We start from the raw sequence: 26,613 nt of genomic DNA on the forward strand, positions 1-26,613 counted from the left end.
AATGTATACCCCAGGATCGGGCTGAAGATACTCCTCACATCCTCCATTTCTTGATTGGACGGTGCTCATGCCAATGCAATGCTTGAAGAGGATAATTAAGCTGTATCCAGTAACTGGGACAAACGCACAATGCTGAGAAATCTATGTGTGGCCCTAAACAGTCTCTTACTTCAGTGTGAATGAAGGCACTGGGATCCCCAGCCTTGCCCTGATGCTGTGCGGAGCCCCTCCGGGCGCAGAGAGGTCTCGCCTCTGGCCCAAACACACAAGGCTTGTTTGTACTTTAAGACCAGACAGAGCAGGGCGGTTCATAATCGACCGCCACAACATCATTTTTTAATTTTTTTATTTGTTTTTATTGGAGTTTGTTTCAAACAGGTTACAGCTTTTACGTCAAAAGTTAACAAACACAACAAAAGAACGAGTGTAGCCGTTAAACAGAAAAAACAAGTAAGAATCGGTGTTACAATTTCAATAGCATCCATGTGTTCCATTCCATCCGTAGTTAGCTTCTCTTTAAAATGTCCATAAACATTGACATCTCTTCTTGCAACTTCCCCTCCATCCCTCCCCCCTCCCACACCACAAGACTATCTATTGATTGCTGTTGAGGGTTGCGTTATCTAGTATTAGGCAGATGGGTTGATGGGTTTGTTAAGCTTTGGGGGCCACCTTGTTCAGGAGGTTATCTTGAGGTCCTACTTTCCGTAGTTGCGTGCAGTATCGGTAGGCGCACCCTCAGGGACACGGTCTGTGGTACTGGTCATTCGTCTGATGCTAGTGTGTCGTTCCCGGCATATACTTATTGAGAAACTCCAACCACAAGATGTCACATTGGGTGGTTTTCCTGTGTATGGATGCCGTGATTTTTTCCATGGTGTACATATTAGAGGCTACATTAACCCATTCTTTTCTGGTCGAGACTACAGGAGATTTCCATTTCATGGTCAATAGAGCCCTTGCAGCTAATAACAGTTGTGCAGCTATATCCCTGACCCTTCTCCACTCATCCTCAATTTTTTCAAATCCAAATAAGATCAGATAGGGGTCTGCTGTTCCCTGGATCCCGTCCAGGTCCCTAATCCATCCCAGCACTTCATTCCACTATATTTTGATCCGAGGACAACCCCACCACATATGCCAGTAGTTTGCTGTGGACCCACATCCCCGCCAACACATCGGACTAGATGACTGATACATTTTGGAGAGCTTGTGCGGGTCATATTGCCAACTGTTTAGTAGTTTTATGGCATGCAACTTGTACTGGCATGAGATCGAGGTCCTGGGCGCTGCTCTACATATCTTATCCCAAGTCTCTGGATCAATTTCTTCGCCCATGTCCCTCTCCCATTTTAGTTTAAGCGATTCTGTTGAGCCCTTTCCGGCTTCTATTAGCGTCTTATATAAGGCTGATATCAGCCCTTTCGTTTCCATCCTGGAGTCGAGTATGGTTTCAAACGGGGCGAGTTCCCTTCTCAGCTTGTCCTTCCATTCGGGTTTTGTCAGAACACCTTTGATCTGCAGGAAGTGGAATACGGACAGTCTGCCTATTCCGAGTGCTTCCTCCAGTTCTGGGAGTGTGATAAATGAGTCCTTTTTTAGGAGTTGTCCCACCCTTTCCAGGCCTGCCTCATACCAGGCTTGAAACCTCGCTACATTAGGGATCTGGTCAGTGATGCCCGGAGACTAAAATTGGCTCAATGGCGATGGCCATATAGTCATTTTTTCCATGTCCCTGCCTTCTTGCCATATGTCCCATATGGTTGCAAACAGTGGGTGTGCGTTGGATTTCTTCAACACTCTCCTTCTAGGTGACCAAAGCCACTCAGAGATTGCCGCTGGGGACAGATAGTGATTATCCATAGAAATCCACTGCAGTGTTTTTTGGTTACGTAGATGGGGGATGAGGACTCGTAATTGGGCCGCTTCGTAGTATTTTTGAATGTCTGGGAGACCCACCCCACCCTTGTCTTTCGGCAGTGTCAAGTTGGAGTATGCAAATCTAGGTTTTTTCCCTTGCCATAGGAATTTTAAGATCGCCTTCTTGACTTCTGCGAAGAAGTGGCGTGGCATCTGAATGGGGAGCATTTGGAAGGGGTTTAGGAATCTCAGGAGGCAGGTCATTTTTATCACGTTTAGGCCCCCCAACCAGGATATGGTCAGTTTGTCCCATCTAGTGAAGTCCGCGTGAAATTTCTGGAGAATCGCTGGGAAATTGGCCTCATACAATTCTTTGTGATTTTGTGGCATGTATCCCTAGGTACTTCAATTTTACGTGTTCTATGGCAAGGCCCAAGGGTAGGTATCTTTGAGTGTTTGCTTCAGTTGATCCCTCTAAGGGGAAGAGTAATGATTTGGATTTGTTAACCTTAAACCCGGCTATATGGCCATATTCTTCCAGGAGAGACAGAGCCCTGGGGATGGATACACTGGGATTTGTCACATGGAGAAGTAAATAGTCAGCGTACAGCGCTACTTTGAATTCCTCGTCTCCAAGACGCATGCCTGCCACTTGGGTGTCTTGTCTCACTTTTTGGGTCAGGGGTTCTACAGAGAGGGCAAAGAGAATAGCTGATATGGGACAACCCTGCCGGGTGCCGCGTCTCAACTCAAACCATCTCGAGTACTCCCTGTTGACAGATACTGAGGCTTTTGGTGCGGTGTAAACTGCTTTTATCCCCCTTCTAAATTTCGGACCCTATACCCACAGCACGGAGGACTGCAGCAAGGAAACTCCATTCTACTCCAACGAAGGCTTTTTCAGCGTCAATAGAGAGTAAGGCGGGGTCGCCGCTTATGGTTTGGGAGGCTGCGACCAAATGGAGCCTTTCTCATGATGTCTGCGCCCTGCCGCCCGATTATGAACCCTACCTGGTCAGGATGGACAAGATGGAGCATGTGGACCTCCAATCTGGCCGCCAGCACCCTGGTGTAAATTGAGGAGGGATATAGGGCGGTATGATCCTCAGCATTTGGGGTCTCTGCCTTCCTTGGGGATAACTGATATGAGCGCCCGGACGAAGGAGTCAGGGGCCTTTCCCGTGTCAAGGATTTCGTTGAATAGAGTGGTTAGGAATGGGGTTAGGAGGGTGCCAAAGGTTTTATAGTAACCGGCTGTGAATCTGTCTTCCCCCGGGGATTTGCCCAGTGTTAGTCGTTTGATCGCTTCGTGTATTTCATCTTCAGTTATGGGGGACTCGAGGTGGGCCGAGTCTGTAGCAGTCACTTTTGGGAGATCATTGTCGGTGAGGTATTTATCTAGCTCTTGTGAGTTTAAGTCTACTTCTGATGAGTATAGGGACTCATAAAAATTTGCAAACAAATCTGGGATGGAGGGCGTATGTTGTCCTTGATCAGGGGTTGCGTATGTGATCTCCTTTACCCTCCATTCTGCCCGTTGCATCCTGAGTCGAGCCGCTAACAGCGCATCGGCCTTATCCCCTTTTTCATAAAATTTCTGCTTCAATAAATGTAGCTTGCAGGCTATCTGGCCATGCTCTAGGTGACAGAGTTCCTCCCGTTTTTTCTTTGCCTCTTGGATCTTATCAGTGTCCGTGGTGTCGCCCGCCCTGGCTTCTCTATCTAACTGACATATTTTGCTTCGGAGCCTATTTTCAATGAGGGCTCATTCCCTTTTCTTCCAGGCCCCCTCCCGTATGAGGATCCCCCTTCAGGTTGCTTTGCCCGCTTCCTACACACTCTGTTTGGAGACCTCCCCCGTATCATTGGTTTTAAAGTATTCTCTAATCTCTGTTTCGAGTTCCTCTCGGAAAACGGGATCTCTCCACAGGGTCTCGTTACATCTCCATTTCCCACCCTTGATCGGCAAGTGTTCCCATTGTATATCAACAATGACCATGTCATGGTCGGACCATGTTAATTGGGGTAATTTCTGAACCTGACCTGTTGTCGTATAGTTCCCGGGAGAGGTAAATGTAATCTATTCGGGTGAAAGTATTGTGTGGGGGTGAATAAAAAGTGTATCCTTTTTCATCTGGATGTATTGCCCTCCATGTGTCAACCAGCGCATATACTTTCATCATACTCACAAAATCATTGCGTTCCCCTCTCACAACAGTATCAACAGTTGGATGCCCCACTTTCCGATCCAAATTGTGGTCTGCCCATAAATTAAAGTCCCCACCTAGCATAATGTGGCCAGTGGCCTCCAGCATTATCTTGGGGATAGTTCTAGAGAGGAATCGGAACTGTCCCAGTTTGGGAGAGTAGATTGTGGCGATCGTTACTTCGACCTTCCCAATGGTCCCCGCCACTAGTAAGGCTCTCCCTTCTGTATCCGACCAGGTCTTGGAGACAAGGAACCCAATTCCCTTTCTGAGAAGGATACCCACTCCCCCTTAGCGCAGTGTTCCCGTGCCCCAAAACTCCATGCCGAAACGTTTCCCCAGGATGGGTCTCTCCTCCCCTTTCATATATTTAGTGTCTTGTAAGAGTAGGATACCAATTGTAGCCCTCCGAAACTCCCTTAGCACTAACAACCTCTTAGTAGGTGAGTTAAGTCCTTTAACATTGAGTGTCCCAACCTTCAAGGGGCCCCGCGTGTTAACATCAAGGGTGGCTATCTGTATGTGACAATGCAATATTCACCGCAATATGTTGCCACTCTCCGTGTTCCAAGCCCTCAACCATTCTTAGTATTTCTACCCTCCCAACAATAAGTAGATTCTGTGACAGTCACACCCTCCCCTGCGTCTTGTGATCTCCCCTCTCCCCCTACATAGCCCCTCCCCCCCCCCGATATGACGCCGTCCGAGCAGGTCCAGTTAGCTTCACTGAACTTGCAACAAACCACCAGTAAGGACCATCGTCACGCGGTCCTTTCGTTAAGAAACATCACATTAGTCTAAGCCCCAACTCCAACCCCCCCCTCCAACTACAATTTACAGCCATTGAATATAACTTTTGCGTTAGACCGAAAGCAGCCTCTGTCTAAATTGTACCCATAGTGTCAATGTAGTTACTGCTGGTCTAGTTCACTTGCCCCCTTCCGGGGAGTTGTTACCTCTCCGAAACTTTCTCAATCCTTTGACTCTCTGTTTCTTCGGTCCTCGGGGTTTCCAATCTCGCCCGTTGTCCCTAGGGGCGTCTACGTCTTCCCTCCGTTCACGAGCTTCGAAAAGTTCGGATATGCCCGTCTTTATCTCCCTTTCCGATTGTAGTCTGATTGTTGTGCCATCGTGTTCGAAAGAGAGCGAGAAGGGGTATCCCCACCTATATCGGGTGTTCCGCTCTTTTAACCATTTCGTCATCAGCGCCAATGTCATAGCAGATAGGTCTTGATAGATAGTTATTTGGGCTCCGTTAAGGGTAAGCGCACCTCCCCACCTTGCCTTCTCGAGAATCTTTGCCTTATCTTGGTATCTGTGAAAGCGGGCGTGAACTGATCTTGGGCCTCCTGGTGGACCACCGGCTCTATGGATTCGCTCGGTTCATCGATATCATTGTCGGCTGCCAAAATTCTGATGATGTCGTGGAACGTTGCTTTCAGGCCTTCCTCCTCCTCCCCATCGTGTTCCGGGATCCCAAAGGTTGTTTCGCCTCTCTCTATTTTCCAGTCTGTATTCCTCCTCTCGCTGTTCGAGATCCGTGATTCTGTGTTCGAGTTGTGTTTCTAAAGTGTCTATGGAAGCTTGGTTATTTTCCACGCCCTCTAATCTGTTCTCAATTTTATCTATGCGCTGGGTGATCTTGTCAATCTTGCCAGCTATATTCTTTAGCTCCGTCAGGAGAGCTGCTATGTCACCTTTCGTGGCTGCCGTCTCTCCGTGTGCCACAGATTCCGTTGCCGTCTTGGGGGTGGTAGGTTTATGGTCGGAGGGAGCGTAAGTGTAAGTGGCTAGCTTTATTTTGGCTTGCATATATTTGGCGACTGTGTCTCGTCTCAGGTTCGGGTACAGCGTGGAAAGGATGTATGGGCTTCAATCTCAGGTTATGCCGTGTTCCTCCATGTAGACAGTTGTACTGCTCGCCTCCCGAAAGACGGGCGTGTCGCCCACAGTCTCCAGTGGGTAGACCTCGTGATTCACAGGGTCCCTTATGTGGAGGGTGGGTTGCGGGGTGTCTCCTGGTTCCGATTCAAGTCAATATTGGGCACTTGAGGAGGCACACGCCCCTGTTTCGGGGGCCCTGCCCTCAGTCCCAACACCTCTCGCCCTGTGCTCCTGGGGGAGCAGGTGGTGTTCAGAGGCTGGGGGGTTATGTGACTGTAATCAGTAGGAGCTGGTGAATGAGTTCATGGTGCCAGCGTTCACTTTGCTCCATGCGTTTCTATCCTGCAAATTGCAGCGTGATGACCTCCCTGTGGTCAGCACATAAGGTGCATCATCGCATTTGTAGTGTGAAAAGAAGTTATGGCAGTCCTGAAATACACTGCTTGTTATCAGGGGTCCAGGGGCAAAATTCTTCTCGGACCACACACTCAAACCGCTGTCACGTCACTACCCTAACAGTTCAGAGACATGCTCACTGCTCCTGTGGCCTGCTGCCCCAGATGGGGTTTCCAGAGGGGGTGGCAAACCCCAAGTTCAGACTCCTTTGTGGTGGCCTAGGCTGTGGAGCGCAGGGCACTAGGGGCCATTATTCTCCTGGGGTGGGCGGGTGTTCTGCAGTGGGTCCACGCTGCTGCTCCAAGGATCGGGGCATGCATCTATGTGCTGCGATGTGCTGGACAGCTAGGGCGGGAGCTGTGCAATACGCGGAGTTCCCGCAGTGAATCAGCACCGCTTCCTTGTGTGCCGATGGAGGCGCCAGCGCGCCGCGGGGCGCAGCTCGTCCGTGCTCGGTGCTCACTAATGAGTGCCGGGGCCCCAGTCACGGGCCATGGTTCTCCCGTGCACCGTGGCCGCAGCTGATCGTATGGGCCGCGTTCGGACGGAGGCGTGGCTTACCTCCCGGGAGAGTCCCTCGTATGCCTGGCGGTCTGCGGGCCGGGGGGGTGACACTGAGGGGTCCGCGCCGGGGAGCCGATGGGGGCCCTCCAGAACTGAGGCTTGCGGGCCGGGGAGGACACGCTGACTGGCACCTCTCTGGTCGAGCGTTCCTCTCCGGGCGGGCCCGCTCTCCAGCATGGCCGCGCTGGACCGTTTCACTTTCACTTTCAGGCCGTCGTCTAGGCGAGACTTCACACAGCACTTTCTTGGGCTTCCCAACTTCGATTTTGTTCGGGTTTTCTTCTGTGCAGTGGGGGATGTTCTGATGAACGTACCTCGGGTCTTTCTCTGTGGGGGGGGGGTCGCGGTGTGGGTGCTCAGGTCACCTCACAGACCTACGGAGACGGAGCTCACACGGCATAGTTGATCATCCGTGCTCCCACTGGTGGCCGATCCCCACAATATCATTTTAACCCCACAACATCATTTTAACCATTTGAGCGTGCCATCCACCAGGAAGCCCCTCAACTCATTGAACAACAGAAGCCGGGGACCACCCCGTCTGTAAGCAGTAGCACTCCTCAACGAACTACGATAGGCAACCCGAGGCTAATAGGAGCTTGAAACTTCAAATACCTAGACGTTATTGGGCTGGATACAAAACCCTGGCCAAATAAACTCTGTAAGCACTTCATGTGGTGGGCTACATCTCAACGCAATGACGAAAGGGACTGGCAAGAAACAGAGCTCCATCAATATGTTCGCCACGACTGCAGCCAAGGTAGTGGAGGGAGCGGAAGGACGAGCGACTCGCCAGAGGTGGGCCCGGCACCCCAGGAGTCCAGTCAGCTTCAACGTATGATGGAATTCATGCGAGAGGGGCTCACTACACTGCACTCGAAACAGGATGATATGAGCGGAACAATCTGTTCCGTATGGACAAAACTGATACTCGCATTAGGGTGGGCACAACCGAAGACGAAGTGAGCGCACTCAGGGTAGATGTCACTGCACCATCGAAGCAAATACAAAGCATCAGCAAGAAGAATGAGGTCCTGGAGCCTAGGTCTCGCCACAACAACCTAAGAGTTATTGGTATACCTGGAGACAACATAGAGGGCTCGATGGAAGACTACGTAGAGCAAGTACTGATGTCTCTTTTGGATTACCCGAAGATGATGCTGCAATTTGCAATTGAGCGAGCGCACCGCACTTTGGCCCCTAAACCTAAGCCTGGTGCCCCCCATCGGCCGATAACTGCTCAGGTGCTAAATTATCATGACAGGGATGCATTGCTTTGTGCCGCATGGGCCAGGGGAGAGCTACTGTTGGGCTCCAACTGAGTCCACCTGTACCCAGATTTTCTGCATTGGTACAGCAAGAACGCAAATCATTTCTGGCGACTAAAAAGATGCTCTGTGAACACAACAAAGTACGCCATGCTCTATCCTGCCAAACTACGCATTGAGCACAATGGCAAGGAACAAGTTGCTTACCTGTAACTGTTGTTCTCCAGCATGTGTTTGGCATGGATTCAAATGCTCATGAATATTCCCCGTCAGGCCGGGAATCCTCGGTAAAGAAAAAATCAGTATCAGTTTCGTTTCTGATCGGTCTTTCTCAGTAGTAACCAATCACTGATCTCTGGGTCATACTGCCCCCAGCCAATGACTGCCCTCTCCCTAAGCCCCGCGTCTGGCAGACATCTTCAGATTTGGTAGCACGCGAAGTGGCAGTATGACCAAGTGAAGAGCCGCAGAGGGGTAGGAGCGAGGGTTCACATGTGAATCCATGCCAGACCCATGCTGGAGAGCAACAGTTACAGGTCAGTAACTTGTTCCTTCACCAGCATGGGGTCTGGCATGGATTCACATGCTCATGAATATAAGAATACATAGCAGTACAAAGATGCACAACCAACAGGAGGTGGCAATGGCTCAACATTAAGCAATTCTTACCTCCTCACCAGGCTCACCTTAGGTGAGCAGGTTGCGCATCCCGATCGACGCAGTAGAATCTCGTGAAGGTGTGCGTCAACCACCACGTAGCAGCCCTGCAGATGTCCAGCAGGGGCACACCAGACAAGAACGCCGTGGTAGCAGCGATAGCTCTGGTGGAATGGGCTCTCGGACGGCCAGGCAACGGCCGGTTTGCCAACCGATGACAGTGCATGATGCAGCCAGAGAGCCATCTGGAAATGGAAGACTTCGAGAGAACCTTCACAGGTCCAAAGTTCACAAATAGCTGTGATGTCTTCTGAAAACTCTTCGTGTGGTCCACGTAGAACTTCAGCACGCTAGCCACATCCAGCGAGTGCAAAGTCCTCTCGGCCGACGACGAAGGCGACGGGAAGAAAACAGGTAACACCAAGGGCTCGTTGAGGTGGAAGTCCGACGGCACCTTGGGCATCAAGGAGGGGTGCGTCCTCAGCACCACCCTCGTGTTGTGAAAAGTCAAGTATGGAGGTTTGCAGGATAGGGCCTGGATCTCTCCCACTCGTCGTGCAGAGGTGATGGCCACAAGAAACGCAGTCTTCCACGACAGGAACTTCAACGGTGCCGAATGCAAGGGCTCAAATGGCGCCCCCATGAGCCTGGTCAGCACCACGTTGAGCTCCAACGCCGGGGCAGGGGCCTTCACCGGCGGGAACGATCGGAACAGTCCCTTCATAAATTCCTTCACCAGGCGATGGGACCACAAGAACGCCGTCCTGTGGTTCTGGTGTATCAGGAGATCGCAGCCAGATGTATCTTGAAGGAGGCGTGAGCCAGTCCAGCCCTGGCCAGCGACAGTAGGTACGGCAGCACTTGAGGGGCCGTAATCTGTAGAGGGTTAATCTTCTGTGCACAGCACCAGACAGAGAACCTCTTCCACTTATGTCCGTAGCACTTGAGAGTTGAGGACGCCCTGGCCTTTGCAAGAACCTCTCTGCAGTCATCCAGGTCGTGATGAAGTATGGCGCCTCCTTCTCTGGAGAGATGATCTGCGTCTGTCGGCAGCTTGACTGGTGGGGAATGCTGACAAGTCCAGAAGGTCCGGGAACTAGATCTGCCTCGGCCACACCGGTGCAACGAGGATCATCCTGCACCGGGACCTCGAGCTGGTTGACGAGTCGGAGCAGCAACGGCAACCGAGGGAACGCATATAGGAACAGGCCGTCCCAGGGGAACGAGAAAGCATCACCCATGCTCCTCGGCTGGGGAAACCTGCTGGCGAACCTCTGGCACTTGGAGTTCGTCGCCGTCGCGAACAGGTCGATCTGCAGTTTTCCCCATCGTCGGAAGAGTCGATCCACTTGATCCTGACGTAGTTCTCACTCGTGGCACGAGCGCAGCTCCCTGCTGAGTGAGTCTGCGATGGTGTTCTTTATCCCTGCCAGATGAAAGGGCACCAGAAACATCCCTTGGGCGATGGCCCAATGCCACAGATCCTGGGCTTCCTTGGAGAGGGTTGGGGATCTGGTTCCTCCCTGCTTCCGGACGTAGAACATCGTGGTGGTGTTGTCGGTGAAGTTTCTCACCACATTGCCCTTGAGGGACGGGAGAAAGGACCTGAGGGCCCAGAACACTGCACAGAGCTCCAGGATGTTGATGTGGAGTGACTTCTTCTCCGGGAGCCAAAGGCCTCTCGCGTGAAGTTCTCTGGTGTGCGCGCCCCACCCTTCCAGGGAGGCATCTGTCGTCACCGTTATCTGGTGAGATGGGGTCTGAAAGTCTGTGCCCGCCGTCAGATGAGCCCGGGTGCCCCACCACCGGATCGCCCGTCGGAAGGTCTCGTTGAGCAGGATCCTGTCCTCGAAGCTGCTCGTCGCTTGGATCCAGCGGGCGTCTGGGAAATCTTGCAGAGGGCGCATCCCAAGTCTGCACAGGTGCACAAGATATATGCAGGAGGACATCATCCCAAGGAGGGACTTGATGGACCTCACCCTGGCCACGTCTGTGGCCAGCAGACGCTGCACCTTGCCCAGGATGGCCTTCGTCCTTTCCTCCGATGGCGAGGCCAGACGTGCCACTGTGTCGAGCTTTGCTCCCAGTAACAGTGCGACTTGCGACGGGACCAGGTGGGATTTGGAAAAGTTGATGGAGAATCCCAGGTCCGTGAGCAGCTGGACGGTCTTCGCTGTGTGATCTACGGCAAACTTGTCCTTGCTAGGATGAGCCAGTCGTCCAGGTAGGGGTAGACGTGGATCCCCTGCAGGCACAGCCGCACCGCCACCGGTGCGAGGCACTTGGTGAACACCCTGCGTGCCGACTTAAATCCGAACGGGAGGGCCTTGAACTGGTAGTGGCGTCCTTGGACCACGAACCTGAGGAACTTTCGGTGTCCTTTTAGAATGGGGATGTGGAAGTACGCTTCCTCCAAATCCAGCGATGACAGGAAATCGCCCTCCTCCAGCTGCCCCAGCACCTGCTGGAGGGTGACCATCCGGAACTTCTGTGCCTTGATGTACTTGTTCATCGTCGCAGGTCCAGGATGGGGCGCCACCCTCACGTCTTCTTTTTCACGAGGAAGTACCTTGAGTATACTCCAGAGCCCCGGAGCCTCTTCGGGACGAGCTCGATGGCACCTTTTTTGAGCATCGCCCTTACCTCCAATAGCAGTTGAGGGACGTGATTTTCCTTCCTGGCCATGGGTGGAATGCGGGGGCACTTTAGAAATTTGAGGGCATGCCCCTGGGCCAGGGCGTCCAGCACCCAACGGTCGGTGAAGATAGACTCCCACACGCTGACGAACTTCACCAGCCGCCCTCCCACCGGGGTGCTCCGGTGGGGGCCCAACACCTGTCGGTTCAATCTTGCTTGGACGCCTTGCGGACTTGGCCTCCCTGGCGACGACGGCGGGGTCCATCCGACTTGCCTCGTCCTCTATAGGCTTCCCGCGAAGAGAAGCGGGCCGCTTGGCGGTACGTAGAGGAGCCACCGCCGAATCCCTTGGAGGCACCCTGCTTGCCTCCGGTGCTCCGAAAGGACGGCCTTCGTTGCCAGAGAACGCCTAGGGCCTTAGCTGTCTCCGTATCCGCCTTGATGGCTTGGAGGGACTCATCCACTGTTTTCCCAAACAGATTGTTCCGTCGAACGGCATGTCCAAAACCTTGGCTTGTACGTCCTGGCGAAAATCCGTCGCCTTGAGCAACCCTCGTCGTCTAAGGCAAACGCCGTTGCCTAGCTGGCGGAAACCGGTGTCTGCAATGTCCGTTGCCACCGTAATGGCATGGTCCGACGCCACTTCGCCTTCTTGCAAGATCTCCAGGGCCTCGGCCCTCTTGTCGTCCAGTAGGAAGTCCAACAGGGGGGCGATCTTGTACCATAACTCCCTGTCATAGCGGGCCACGATCGCGAGGGCATTGGCCGTCTTAACCTTTGTTGCCGCCGACGAGATAACTCGTCGCCCCATTGCATCCAGCTTCTTTCCTTCGCCGTCCGGCGGGGAAGTTGATGTTGAGGCTGAGGCCCTTTCCCCCGCTTTCGTCTTGGCCACCGCTGAGATGACACAGTCAGGGGTCGGTTGTGCCCTAAGGCACAAAGGGGCCGCATCGGGGACCCAGTACTTCTTCTTGTACCGATCCCTCTTGGCAGGCGTCGTAGACGAGTTCTTGAAAAGGGTGAGACCCTCGTCCCAGATGTCATCCAGCAGAGGCACGGCAAGTACTGTTTTCCTCTTGGCCGTGCGCTGTTGGTAAAGGAAACCTTCCTTCTTCTTCTCTTCGGGGCAGAGCTGAAAAAGCTTGGATACCCTGGCGATCATTGCATGGAAAGATCCGATCTCGTCGGGCGGGGAGGCCCGGGATGGGGGCGATGGGAGCTCTGCCCCGTCGTCACTGCCGTTGTCGATACCCGTCGTGGCTGTGTCCGTTCCCGTGTCATCCCCAGGGATGGGGGACGTGGGCAAAGGTTGAGTAGGGCGCGAGGGCTGAAAAGGCAGGGCTGGATGGATAAGTCTTCTCTTGTTCGGGGGGCTTCTCGCCGGGCCTGGCTCTGGCTCCTCCGTCGAGCCTGGTTTCGGATCCTCCGTCGGTGGTAAGGGCAATCTCGCCCTTATCTCCGAACATAAGGATTGTATCGCCAACAAAATGGCCGCTGAGTTATCCTGCGGCTCCGGAAGCAACAGGTGACTATGACCCTCGCCAGTGCCGCCGTCGCTCTCGTCGTCACCTTTGTCAGGATCCCTCCCGTGGGAACGGGCCTCTTCGACGCCCTCGTTGAGACCCTCCAAGACTTCTACCAGCTCCTCCTCGGATGCTGTGTCCGTGTCCACAATGGCCACCGCCCCCCTCTCTTTTTCCGCCGGGGTCTTCACGGGGGTCTTTTCGATGGGTCTGAAAGAGACTTTCCTCCGCGGAGGCAGGGAGACTCTGGGCCCTGAGGTCGCCTCCACTGGTGTAGCCTCCCCACAGGCTGCGCCAGGGCCGCCGCGACTTCCTCGATAGAGGCCTTGGCCGGGTGAATCAAGGCCTTTACCACCTTGTGTGGGCCTGTGGCCTTCACCTTGGGGAGAGGGTCACCGCCTCGCTCCTCCTCGGCCGGATCCTTCGAGCTCGACCGGGGCCTCTCCAGAAGCTTCGCCGGGTTCTCGGCCTTCCTCTTCCCTGAGCCAGAGCGTTGGCTCGTGGTTGATGGCGCTGGAGAGGGTGCGCCCTACCTGGCAGCCGAGGAGCCCGACCGTTAGGCACTCCCGGTGCCCGCGGACTCGCAGTGCTTTGCCTTCTGTTGGGCCCACGTCACCGGGGCACCATCACAGGACTTAGAAGACCGCTCGGACTTCTTCTTCTTCTTCTCACCTGACGGGCTCTTTCCTTCCAGCCAGTTGGAGAGACGAAGGTGTTGGTCCCTGATGGTCCGTTCCGACATGTTCCTGCAAAACGCATAGTCCTTCTCCACGTGCGTTTTGTCCTCATGAAGGCAGTAGAGACATTTTGAGTGCTCGTCCTCCTTGAACACATTCTGCAGCTGGCATCCAGGGCAAACCCTGAACAGCTTTCCGGGCGTTGAGCTTCCTTTCTCTTGGGCCATGTTCGGGTAGGACCCAGAAACTTCTGACTCCTCCAAGAAGCGTAACTCGACGAAATCTTCACCCTTGAGGGGCGCAGAAAAATCCGACACGGATCCCCGTTAATCGGATGTAGAGACGGTGGAGCTTGAGGCTCTATTTGACCGAAAAATGAGAAATTCTCTTTGAAAAAGCACAAAAACGCAGCAAAAGCTAGAGAGCTAAACACGAGGACTCCCAACACTTGAGCGTGCGGTAAAAATCTGAGGATGGCTGCCAGAGGTGGGGCTTAGGGAGAGGGCAGTCATTGGCTGGGGGCAGTATGACCCAGAGACCAGTGATTGGTTACTACTGAGAAAGACAGATCAGAAACAAAACTGATACTGATTTTTTCTTTACCGAGGATTCCCGGCCTGACGAGGGGGAATATTCATGAGCATGTGACTCCATGCCAGTTTTCACACTACCCAAGGAGGCCATGGATGAACACTATCCTGGATGACCGTTGTAGGGCACTCGGCCTCCCTGAAGCCCACCAGCATATCCTAATTGAAATACGAACATCATTGGCAGCCCCCAGGGTGGCGATGTCCTTTCTTCTCAATATACACAAAAACTAGACTGCTACCCAGACTGCCAGACAACCATAAGATTATTGTTAATTAAATTGCCTAAGCCAGCTGCGCTGCATCGGAAGCAGTTGGCACACAGCCCCCCCATGCAAGGCTGCAAACGTAGTTGGGTCAGTTACAATGGGCGTATTATCCCTCTGATTGGGAGAGGGATGGGGTGGGAGAGGGAAGTTGGGGTAAAGTTATGAAAAAAGTGTTTGACATGTTCTTATGCACCGATTGCAATCACAGTACACACAGGGAAGATGTTCTAATACATTTGATGTATAATGTGACGGCAGTTAACAGACATGATACACGTAGCTCAGATGGGGGTTGAGCAGTTGCACCTAGTGAGTTGGAATATGCGGGGGTCGGGTAATCTGATAAAGATACAGTGCCCGTAATTATACCTAGAACAACAAAGCACAGATCCTGTTTCCACAGGAGACTTATTCATTGACACAGTCCTGAGAGACAATAGCTCAGACCTGAAAACCGCAACGTTTCTACACCACATACTCGACCCAATGCAGAGTCATGACCCTCATTCACAAATCCACTCATTACATGTATATAAAAACCCAAATAAACCCGGCGAGATGTTATGATACACGGCCAGGAGGTAATACTCCTGAATACTTGTGGTCCCAACATTGATAACCTGGATTTTTATATAGAGATACTCGATCTACTCGCCCAATACCCCCCGATTCCCACCGCCCGGGGAGTAGACTTTAACACCATAATGAACCATAGCCTGGATAGATCCGGCTCCCGCCCCCGACAGCCAACCAAAGCAGCTTAGGTGCTTCATGAAGGTCTTAGAGAACTTAGTCTGGTAGATGCTTGGAGGGTTTTGAATCCAGGGATACAACAGTACTCGTACTATTCTACAGTCCATGATTCCCACTCACGGATAGACAGGTAACATATTTCTGACACACTAATCGGTAACTTGAGCGGGCGGAAATACTATCCAAAACATTCTCTGATCATTCCCCAGTAACAATACGGCTATCATTGGGGGTTGAGCCCAATGGGAGTAAAGGGTGGAAGCGCAAGCCGCAATGTCAGCTGGACCACGTGTTTAAGGCTGATATAACTAAGCATATAGATGAGTACTTTGAGCTGAATAGGGGCACGGTTGATACACAGGCAACACTGTGGGAAGCCTTCAAGGCGTATATCCGTGGGGTTGCAAGTGTATATGTGGTGACATACAACGTAGTGAGGCCTGCCCTATGCAGATTGGAACAGACACTGGCAAAAATCCCTGGTAATCAAATTTTCGGGGAGATAAAAACAAAATTAGAGAACTTCCGGCAACATGCGGACAGGGAGCTGAAGTTCCTCGATGGTCCTAATCAGGCGAGGAAATATGTTGAGAGTGAGCGACCGGGCAGGTTGCTTGCGAGGTTAGTCCCGTCAGTCTCGGGCAGCCAACACATTCCTACTATACAAAGTACATCTGCGACACTGGTCCACACTGCTGAGGGTGTGAGTCAGGAATTCCACGTGTTTTATACAGAGTTGTATGCCAACACTGACACAGCAACTACTCTTGAAATAAGCAAGTACCTAGATACCCTCCCGCTGACGTCCCCGTCAGCAGGTACCAGGGCGACCCTAGACAGCCCCATTACCTCTGAGGAGATATCCCGCACTATCGACGAAGAACCAGCTGGCAAGGCCCCTGTGCAGGATGGCCTGACACTGGAATGTTATAAACATTTCAAGTGCTGTCTCATCCCAGAGTTGTTACAGGTGTGGTCGAGTCTTTCTCATTAGGGGTGCTCCCACCCACACTAGGTTAGGCAGTAATCACGGTCGTGTTCAAGCTCGGCAAACCCCCTGGGCAGTGCGGCTCCTACCGGACACTCTCACTTATCAATTGTGACATAAAAAATGTTGTCCCAGTGCTGGCCCTCCGCCTGGCCCCTTAAATGACCCATATCATACACCCAGAGCAGTCAGGATTTGTTCCGGGTCGGTCCACGGCTCTAAACTTAAGGTGTCTGTTCAATATCTTTGCACAAATTGGCCCAGGGTGCAGGCGGTTGCCGCGCCCTGGATCTACAAAAGGCATTTGATTCCATGTCTTGGCAGTTCATGTGGGCGGTATTAGTAGATACAGTTTTGGGCTACGTTTTATCTCATGGGTCAAATTACTGTACGCACACCGAGTAGCTGGGGTAAACACTAATGGTACCTTACCCACCCTGATCACAATATGTGGAGGGACTAGACAAGGAAGTCCGCTATCACTGCTGCTGTTTGCCATGATGGAGCCACTGGCGGATGACATCCGGAGCAAACGCATGCAAAGGGGTGTCAGACTCATGAGAGAACCGGAAATTGTTTCATTATACGCTGACAATGTGTTACTATTCATAAGAGACTGAGCCAGACATCTAGTGCCAATAATGCAAACCGTCCAAAAGTTTTGAATTATGTCTAGACTACGTGTAAATTGTACGAAGTCGGAATTATTTCCGCTAACTGACTCTACTAATGCCCCACCAGACCCAATGGGTTTCACTTTGTTACCATCAGTAATAAAATACTTAGGGATAACCAACGCAACAGACAGTCTCCCTATATGCGCGGAACCTTGGCGATTACCTACCTCAGTTACACGCTAAACTCTGCACCTGGGCAAAACTCCCGATTACCATTTCAGCCCGTGTCGCACTTCCTAAACTGCGATATTACTTCGTAAAGTTCCATTGTGGCCCACAGCTGTGTTTTTTTTAAACCCCGGAGAAGGCAATAAATGGCTTTTTGTGGAATGCTGGCACATTGCGCATGAAATGGGACAAACTGGCCAGGCCTTATAATAGTGGGGGCCTTTCTGCCCCTAACTTTGAGCAATATTGTGTGGCGGCGCAAGCACACTATGCAGTCTACTGGTTCGATGTTATGTTAATGCGCAACATCCCCGTTTAAAATTAGAAAGGCTTGCTGCTGCTACATGTGATGTGCGCTCACTTGTACGCCCACCATGCAACATGATACGGATAGACACTGGCCCAGCTAATGTAACGGCCCTAGCGTGAATTGATATTGAATATCCCCAGACCATATCATAAAAATATGCCACTATGGAACTTTGTACCATCACTCCCCAATGTAAGCAGGGTTGATGCACGCCAGTGGGCCAGTGACGGATACGAGGTGATTGGAGATGTTTACAACATGGATTCCTTTGTGGAATACCGAGATTTAACTAAGCCCCTCCGTAGGCAGTCAGTGAAGTGGCTACAATACGCCAGGCTCTGCTGCGCAAATCAACACACGTGGGATATGTTCCCGATACAGCCACCTGACGAGCCGCTACTAGACACGATATTGAGGGGCACCACACCCAGGGGGATGGTGGCCAGGCTGCAAGGGGCACTACAAGATTGTGGCTGTAAGCCCTTGGTCGAGCTCAGAGAGTCCTGGTACAGAGATCTCGGGGAACACATCTCTGACGAGGGATGGGAATCTATGTGGTTACAAACCCCCAAAGTCTCCTTCAACACGAAGTTCCGACTGATACAATTCAAATACAATTCAAAGTATTAGACCGCTTCCATTATACCCCTGCCCGGCTCCACCGATTTTCACATACGCACCCGTCCAGATGCCCTAGATGATCTGCAAGTCAAGCAAACTACATTGATATGTTGTGGAGTTGCCTGATGCTAGAAGAATACTGGGTAGGAGTATGTGAGACCAGGTCAGCTATTCTGCACTCTGAATTACACCCTACACCTTCAATTTATTTGTTCCACCAATTGAAACACATAAATGGAGGTCTCTGTAAACTGGCAAGTTTATGTATGTTACTAGATGTCCGATGTATCCTATTGTTGTGGCTTAGCCCAGCCTCCCCAACTGTTTCCCAATGGCTCAAAGAAGTTACATGGGCATCAGACATGAAGGAACGCTGGTTTGCCTTACAACCTATGAGCTCTCGGTCAAAAGACATATGGTCTCCATACCTTAGTTATCTTGTTTCTACCCTAATGAGTTCTGACAGTGCCGAAGATTTGTTTGTTGAACTGTGAGGCAAAATGCAGATCCACTGTTAATCATTTTACCCCCACTTAAACACAAAACTAACTGTAATGTCATGGTAATAATGTACAATTCACTGTATTGGTTGCTGATCATACTATTCTTGTTGTAATATTGAACATACTTTCTTAAATAAAGGTTTTAAAAAAACAAATAATGTTGAGTTTTTTCAGCAAAAATTGTTCAGAGAAAAACCCGTCGAAAAAACAGGTGTCGATGACATGACATAGAACCTGGGAATCTCTTTCTTTCATCTTTTTGTCCTTGGTTACTCACCCCACTGCATCTTACAGGTCTTTTCTTTCCCCAGAAATGTATTCTCATCACAATAGTATTCATTTATCCAATAGTGTGATTGCATGGCCAGATTATTGAAGGATTTCAGTTAGGGAGGGAGCGGCAGGATACACATCTTCAAATTAATTGGGGGCAGGGTAATGGTCAAGTGAAGGACCATAACCATCGGCCATTAAAAGCATATTTCTATAGCCGTTCAGAAAATAATAAGCCTCTCCTGAATAAAATGGTGTCGTAAAAGCAGGCTGAATACAAAAGTAATAAAGGAAAAACTGAAAAGATCTTACCATTTGCTCTTGAACACTCCTTTTCGCCAGGGAGAACGCTTGCTGCAATTCCCTCAGCAAGCTCTCAGACTCCTGCGCACGAATAACAAGTGCAGATATCTTTAAAAAAATAAGATAGCAGGGATTCATCAATTTGTGATTTTGGACAACGTAAAACCTCCAATTCCTTCAAGAAATTAAACCGAACAAGTGTTAAGTCTTGATTTTGAATTAATAGGATGACCAGAATAGGTCTGGGATTTCAGTAAATGTAAAACAATAAATATCAAAATGTGTTTTTCAAGGCAAATGCGATTGCTTGGGAATTGGCACCAACAAAAGCTTAACATTTCTGAAATCGGAATCTTAAAAATGTCCAAAAACAGCAATTAAATGCAAAATACTTCTCACAAGTGAAATATTTCTGTATATGTGTGGTAAACATTAAAATGAAATTGTGGAAAAGCTAGACATGCTTAAAACAACATTTCCCACATTTTTTTATTAGGGGAGGGAGTCAATTTCTACCTATTTTTCTTTACTCATTTTTCTGGAGCTTGAATTCGAAATGAATAGCATAACTTGTGTGAAACAACAGCATCTCTATATTCCATGTATGTTTATCTATGAAGACAATATTAAAAAAAAAATGTTCAGGGATCCCAAAGTACCATAGTTTGCTGGAAAATGTAGAGCGAAACACCACGCAAGGCCTCGCCTTCATTTGTTATGCTTCACTGAATCTTATGAGATTTTGAGGCAAAGAAGCAGATGTGTCACCAGTGGGTAGGGACTTCCACTAGATCAGGGGGTTGTAACCTGTGGCCCTCCAGCTATTTTGCAACATGACACCCATGATCCCCTCACTTACTATGCTGGCTAGGGCTCAGAGGTAAAGTTTACAGATCCACACCCTAAACAATAGATGGGAGGACACTCTCCAAAGGTGTAGTGGATTAGATGCCCCCATGGGCAAGCTCTGCAAGATAAAACACACTAACTTGGTACTGCATCATGTTGTGGTACATTGGCTTATTAGCTGTTGATGTCACTATAGTTTGTACTTGGGTGTTAGCAGAATATGGTCATGTGCATGCTATAATATTTGCAATAACGGCACAGCTGTGGGTTGAACTAGATGATAGAAGTTTGCCACCCAGAGTTGACCCACCCAAGCTCTAGATGAGAACTAGCAGAGCTTTTGCCTTCAGATGGATCAGGAGTCCTGTAATAGTGCCTCCTACAGCATCATCAGATTTGTTTCATCCAAGTACACAGGAGCAGTTCCAGACAGTCAACTAAGGAATGGCTGCGGTTCTCAACAGACATACACTCAGATGGATGGGGAGATCCGAGCCTTCCATTAATATCCCACGCACCTTTCAAACATTTGGAGGACTCAAACTGATGAGGCAGGCCTCCCCTCCTGTTTCAAGGTCACACACAAAGGGATACGTGCTGAGGACCCTGAGACTAGATTCCATACTGCCAGGGAAGACTTTGTGAGCTCTGAGTTAGAGCTTGTGAGGCAAACAGCCAAACAATGCTTTTCCTGCAGTGAAAACAACACACAAGAAGGGCAGCCAAGACACTTGCCAAGCTATAGGCCATTAAACACACTGGTCGCCATGTTACTTCTGTTTAGGAAGCAAGACGCTTCCAATGCAATACAAATGGCTACACCACAATGCAGCTTTGCAAAACATAAATAGCTGCCACCATCTTGTAACATGTCTAGGTGAAAAAAAAGAATCCAGAGACATGAAAGGGCATTTTTGGAGTGCCCCTGCCCTGGAAGATATACAGGTGAAAAATAACACGTAGAAAAAATAGTTTCTGTCTTCAATGTGTCATGTAAGAAGCCTCACCGTTGACAAAAATAAGTCAAGATACAGACCCAGCATAAAGACTGGCCATCTACCAAAGGGAGTGTAGTGTCTTGTCCTAGGGCATGTAAGCAGGATGCAGAGAGCACACAGGAGTCAGCAGGTACAAAAAGTAGGTTTAATTGTAGTCACAGGTTACAAGTCACAAGTGAAGGGAGAGCATAGGTAGAGGCATCCTTCTCATTGTATCTCCCATCCTGAATCCCCAACTGTCCACCCTGTATTCCTGAAGGGATCTAGGGTTCAATCGCCATCTAAGATTCCATGGCTTACATTGCATGAGGCAATGCAAGCCCCACACTACAGGGAGTCAAACAGATTTTGTAACCCAACATGGTTTATATTACCTGACCTACCGGTCATGTACTAGGGCATGCAAAACAGTCTAGAATGGAAAAGGGGCAGAGCTAAATGTTCAAGAGCCAATGTAATTCAAAAGAAGGGAGGGGTGCGCCATGCTAGCAGGGCTCAAGAGAAGTGTATAAGAAGAGCATGCTTGATGGAAGGCAGTGAGTCACTGTCTGAAACAGAAGGAAACATTGAGCTGCTCTACCGAAAGGCTAACTGAGAAAGCTTCGGATAGCTTTGGACTCCCAGCACATGGCTGCCATGGAGAGGCTCTGGTGCTCAAGGAACCTCTTAAAAACCATTAAAAGCACATATAGCTTGAGATTGGTGCCGAGAATATTAAAAAGACTAAATCCTGATCTTAGCACTAAGCACCATAACAGTACGCCTAAAACCTGCGAATGCCTAACATCTGACAGGGGTGTTAAAATGTTCAAGAAAGTGTTTAGAACCTTCATGACATTGACCATTATTAAAGAAGTCTTGAGCATAAAGATATGCTGAGAAATGCTGAAATTACATGAACATGAGAATGACTGAATTGCGGAAGAGTTGAAAAGACTTTGACAGAACAAATCTAAACTAGAAGAACACTGAGATAAAGTAACAATGACTATATTTTACTAATACCATTTTGCTATATATGGATCGAGAAGGGTCATTCCAAAGACCTGACTTCAAGACTTGACATACTTCCAGGGGAGATGTTAACTCAAGTAGAATCATCTGCATGATTATGATTTACTGAAAAGAGTTTGAAGCTTGGCTAAAATTATTTTAACCATCCCATCAACCCTTTGGAATTACGAAGAACTCACTTGGATGGCTGTAATTTTCTACATCAGTTATTCAAGAGAACGAAGAACCGATTCAGGACTTCTACTTGGCCTCCCTAGGCAAGAAGATGCTAAGCAGCTTAAACCCATTGTAAATACTAATTCCAAAAACCTTGGAAAAGAGGAGTATGGAAGAAGACTGTAAAAACAAGTAGTTATTCCAACGGAAATTATTGTTGGAAACACTACTTGGAAATAGCATGACAGGAGATTTAGTGGTTGACATGTATTGCCAACTGTGTGTGCTGCGAGAACATTGTAGAAAAAGAAGTATCTGATAGCACTAAAATCTGTAAGGACCGGCAGAAAACAAAGGAGAAGGAAAAGCGTGTTTGTGGCCTTATTGAGTGAACCAACCTCAAAGTGGGAAAATGGTTCCCCTACAGCAGAGAATGCTTCAGATGAGAACAGGAGGCAAAAGTATTTGATTGCCCAATTTGGGAAGGTCGAAGTAAATGGACTTTTTAGGGATTATAACATAGTTCACGTTATATACATTTTTTTTATCTGACAATTAACCAAATGTATAAGTATGTTTATTGCATAGGCAGTTTTCAAATCTGGCTCCATTATAGCTCATGCTACTGGTCTGAATATATTACCTGAGCAAAGCCAGTGGCAAGGGCCAGACACATATTGTATATTACTCCCTATTTTTCTTTGTTGGGAGTATAGCCTAATTTCAGGTAATAAAGCTTACCCATCTCAAGCCCTTGTGGTGAAAGAAGCCCTGCATGTATTTTTGCTTAAACAGTATGAGAAATATCAGCCATTCAAATTTAACATTCGTTAAAAAGAGAAAAGAGTGCACTCAAACTATCACAGCTGTTGAATACCAAGCTCAAAACCGAAAAAAGACTGACACAAATCCCACTGATGAGCAAATAATGACAACTTAGAATGGAGCGGTAGACGCTGTAAAGTACAGAACAGAAATATGCTCAATATAATTAAAGCAGATGCTGAAAGAACAACGCAAGACCATAGACTATTGCAGCTTTAATTTTAACCTGTGCTGAGTGCACGAAATAAGCAATATATTATTTTCTGTGCTGATGAGAAACAAGACCCGTGTACCAGCGACACCACAGACAACATATGCAGGTAAAACAGGGACCAAAAATGGAGACCCATCTAGAAGCAATCCTCTTTGGCTACAGAAGAACAAGTTACTTACCAACTGTAACGTTCTTTCGACTGGATGTTCCTCCCACTTACTCTCATCTTGTGATAATTAAATTTCGGCAGTGGGCGCTGTGCTCGAGGTCGTGGCATCGAATGTCCCTCGACGGGCTCTGTACCGTGTCGACGCCAACGCAGGTATAAATGGCTCGAGCCGCGCCCGTTGGCTTCAGTTCTGTTTTTTCGAGGAAATACTCGTGGAACATATAGGCGTATTCTGCGACTGATAGGCCCATCTTGAGAGGAAATTGCAAGAAAGTATAAACTATACTGCGGGGTAGGTTGGGAGGGTCGATGAGGAATACGTGTGAGGAACATCCAGTCGAAAGAACGTTACAGTTGGTAAGTAACCTGTTCTTCGAATGGATTGTGTCCTCCCACGTATTCCTCATCTTGTAATAGACTCCCATAGCAGTGATCAATCTGGAGGCGGGACTACTAGTTTTTGTTTTCATGTACAGAGTGAAGAACTGTTATGGCAAATAAACCCTCATTTGAGGATGCGGTATCCAAACAGTAATGTTTGGTAAAAGTATGTGTTGATGCCCAAGTTGCAGCAGAGCAAATATCTTTTGCCGGGACTCCCCTCTTCAAAGCCGCAGAAGTGGCCATTCCCCTTGTGGAGTGAGCACGTAGCCCATCCGGTGGGTCTTTCCCCGCTAGTCTGTAGCATTCCAATATAGCAAGAATAATCCAGCGGGGTATGGTTTGTTTGGTCACTGCTAAACCCAATTTACGACCTGTGTATCCCACAAAAAGCTGGTCGTCTTGGCGTAATTTTGTCAATCTTGAAATGAGGGCCCTTTTGGGGTCCAGCCTATGTAATCTCTCCTCTTCTTTTCCCAAATGAGGAGGGGGATAAAATGTTGGTAAAACAATTTTCTGCGACAAATGGAAGTCAGAAACTACTTTCGGTAAGAAAGATGGTTTAACTTTCAGAATTACTTTGTCCTTATATAAAGTGGTGTATGGAGGTTTACATGAGAGACCTGTAGTTCACGAACCCTGTGGGCTGATGTTAATGCCACCAGAAGGACAGTTTTTAATGTCAGAAGCCTCGATGGGCATGAGTGCAGAGGCTCAAATGGTATACATGTCAAGAATTTAAGAACTAGATTCAAATCCCAAGTTGGAACATGGAATGGTATTGGTGGATATACATTTGTAAGTCCTTTCAGGAATTGTATTATTAATGGTATTTTAAAATAAGAAACCTCTTCCGAGGTGCGCTTAAAAATGTAAAGCGCAGCCAGGTATCGTTTGATTGTTCCGATCTGGAGCCCCAGATTGGCTAGATGTAACAGGAAAGAAAGCACCACTGGTGTGCCACATTGAAAAGGGTCCACATCTCTATCTTTGCACCAGTTACTGAACTTATTCCAATGACACCGGTACAAGGATTTTGTTGCTGGCCGAAAGCAAAATCTCCATAACGTCATCCGGATGATCCCAATCCCTATATCTCAACCTCTCAGAAACCATGCATGAAGGTTGAGCGTGTTGACCTATGGTTGGAGAACCCGACCTTCCTCTTGCGAGAGAAGATCCTCTCTTTGTGGAAGACGTACTGGAGGGCAGATGGACATGTCCAGAAGGTCCGGGTACCACGTTCAACTGGCCCAATCCGGGGCAATTAGGATCATGGTTTTCCTGAACTTTTTCAACCTCCTGATTACTTGAGGAATCACAGGGACTGGAGGAAACGCGTACAGCAGGGGAAAATCCCAATCCACTTCGAACGCTTCTCCCAGAGCTCTTCTCGGAGGAAATTCCCTTGAGCAGTACTGATCGCACTTTCGGTTCACCGAGGTTGCGAACAGATCCACCTGAGGGGTTCCCCAAAGGGCAAAGATCTCCAGAAGGACTTCCTGAGCTAACTCCCACTCGTGGGAGACTGTGCTCTGCCTGCTCAGAGCATCCGCCGGCCCGTTCTGCTCTCCGGCTAGGTGAACTGGCGATAGAACGATTCCTTCTCGTATTGCCCAGAACCAGAGCTGCATTGCCTCTCTGCACAGAGGTAGTGATCCTACGCCTCTTTTGTTGAGGTAGTAAATGGCCACTACATTGTCCGTCATTATCAGGACATTCTTTCCCTGTACGGAGAGCAGGAAGGCCTTCAGAGCCAGACCGATTGCCCTCAGCTCCAAAAGGTTGATGTGTAGTTTGGACTCCGATGGAGACCAACGTCCGCTGATTGTCAGATCGTTGGTGTGTGCTCCCCACCCCGTGAGTGAGGCGTTGGTTGCCAAAAGGATTCTCCCTTGAGAATGTTGTCTTTGCAAGCCCACCATGATGGATCCTGAGCAACTGCGCTTGGGACTTGCAGAAGATTTGACATATTCCCCGAGAACTGGGACTACTGAGTTCTGAGGGCCCATTGGAGGGATCTCATTCTCAATCTGGCTTCTGGCACCAGAAAAATGCAGGATGCCATGAGGCCAAGCAACCTCAGGAAATCGAAGGGCGGCAGGTGCTGGGCTTTCTGGAATTTTGTTACCATCTGCTGGATGTGGAGAGCTCTCACCTCGGACGGCGATGCTTTGCCCGAGGAAGTGTCCAAGACTGCTCCGATAAACTGGAGTTTTTGGGATGGTATCATGTGGGACTTCTTGAAATTGAGGGAGAAGCCCAGGTTGTGGAGGAAGTGGCAGGCGATCGACAGGTGTTCCTGAGCATGTTCTGGGGAACGTGCCCTTATTAGCCAGTCGTCCAGATAGGGGTAGATGTGAATCCCCCCTCTCCTGAGACTCGCTGCCACTACTGCCATCAACTTGGTGAAAACCCTCGGAGCGGAGGTCAGCCCGAATGGCAGAACTCGAAACTGAAAGTGAGAACCGCCAACTGCGAACCTCAGGTATTTTCTGTGCTTGGGATGGATCGGCACATGAAAATAAGCATCCTGAAGGTCCAATGATACCAACCAGTCTTGAAGCTGGAGAGCCTGAAGGATCTGAGAAAGGGTTACCATCTTGAACTTGTCCTTCCTGAGGAATTTGTTTAATTTTCTCAAGTCCAAGATGGGTCTCAATCTTCCGTCCTTTTTGCGGGGGGTACCAGCCTTTGTTCCTCTCCGCTACAGGTACATGTTCTATTGCACCTTTCTCTAGCAGGGTTATAACTTCCTGCCAAAGGAGCGGGTCTGGAATCTTGGTCGAACTGGCTCCCGGTGGATGATCGTGAGGTCTTTTTAGGAAACGAAGGCAGTAACCCTGAACTACTGTTTCCAGTGCCCAAGCATCTGAAGT

At 49.4% G+C, this 26,613-nt stretch overlaps 1 protein-coding gene across 3 annotated transcripts in view; it reads right to left on the reverse strand.

Annotated features, from left to right (window-relative positions):
* RABEP1 (rabaptin, RAB GTPase binding effector protein 1) overlaps positions 1-26,613 on the reverse strand; it is a 1,480,178-nt gene that overhangs the window by 496,838 nt on the left and 956,727 nt on the right. For all 3 annotated transcript variants that reach the window (XM_069614603.1, XM_069614604.1, XM_069614605.1), the window contains exon 12: positions 19,138-19,236. In XM_069614603.1, the coding sequence (XP_069470704.1) occupies positions 19,138-19,236 (99 nt within the window). The remainder of the gene's footprint in view (positions 1-19,137; positions 19,237-26,613) is intronic.

The sequence above is a fragment of the Ambystoma mexicanum genome, chromosome 9, assembly GCF_040938575.1.
Source record: "Ambystoma mexicanum isolate Mex_15411 chromosome 9, UKY_AmexF1_1, whole genome shotgun sequence".
Classification (NCBI taxonomy): Eukaryota; Metazoa; Chordata; class Amphibia; order Caudata; family Ambystomatidae; genus Ambystoma; species Ambystoma mexicanum.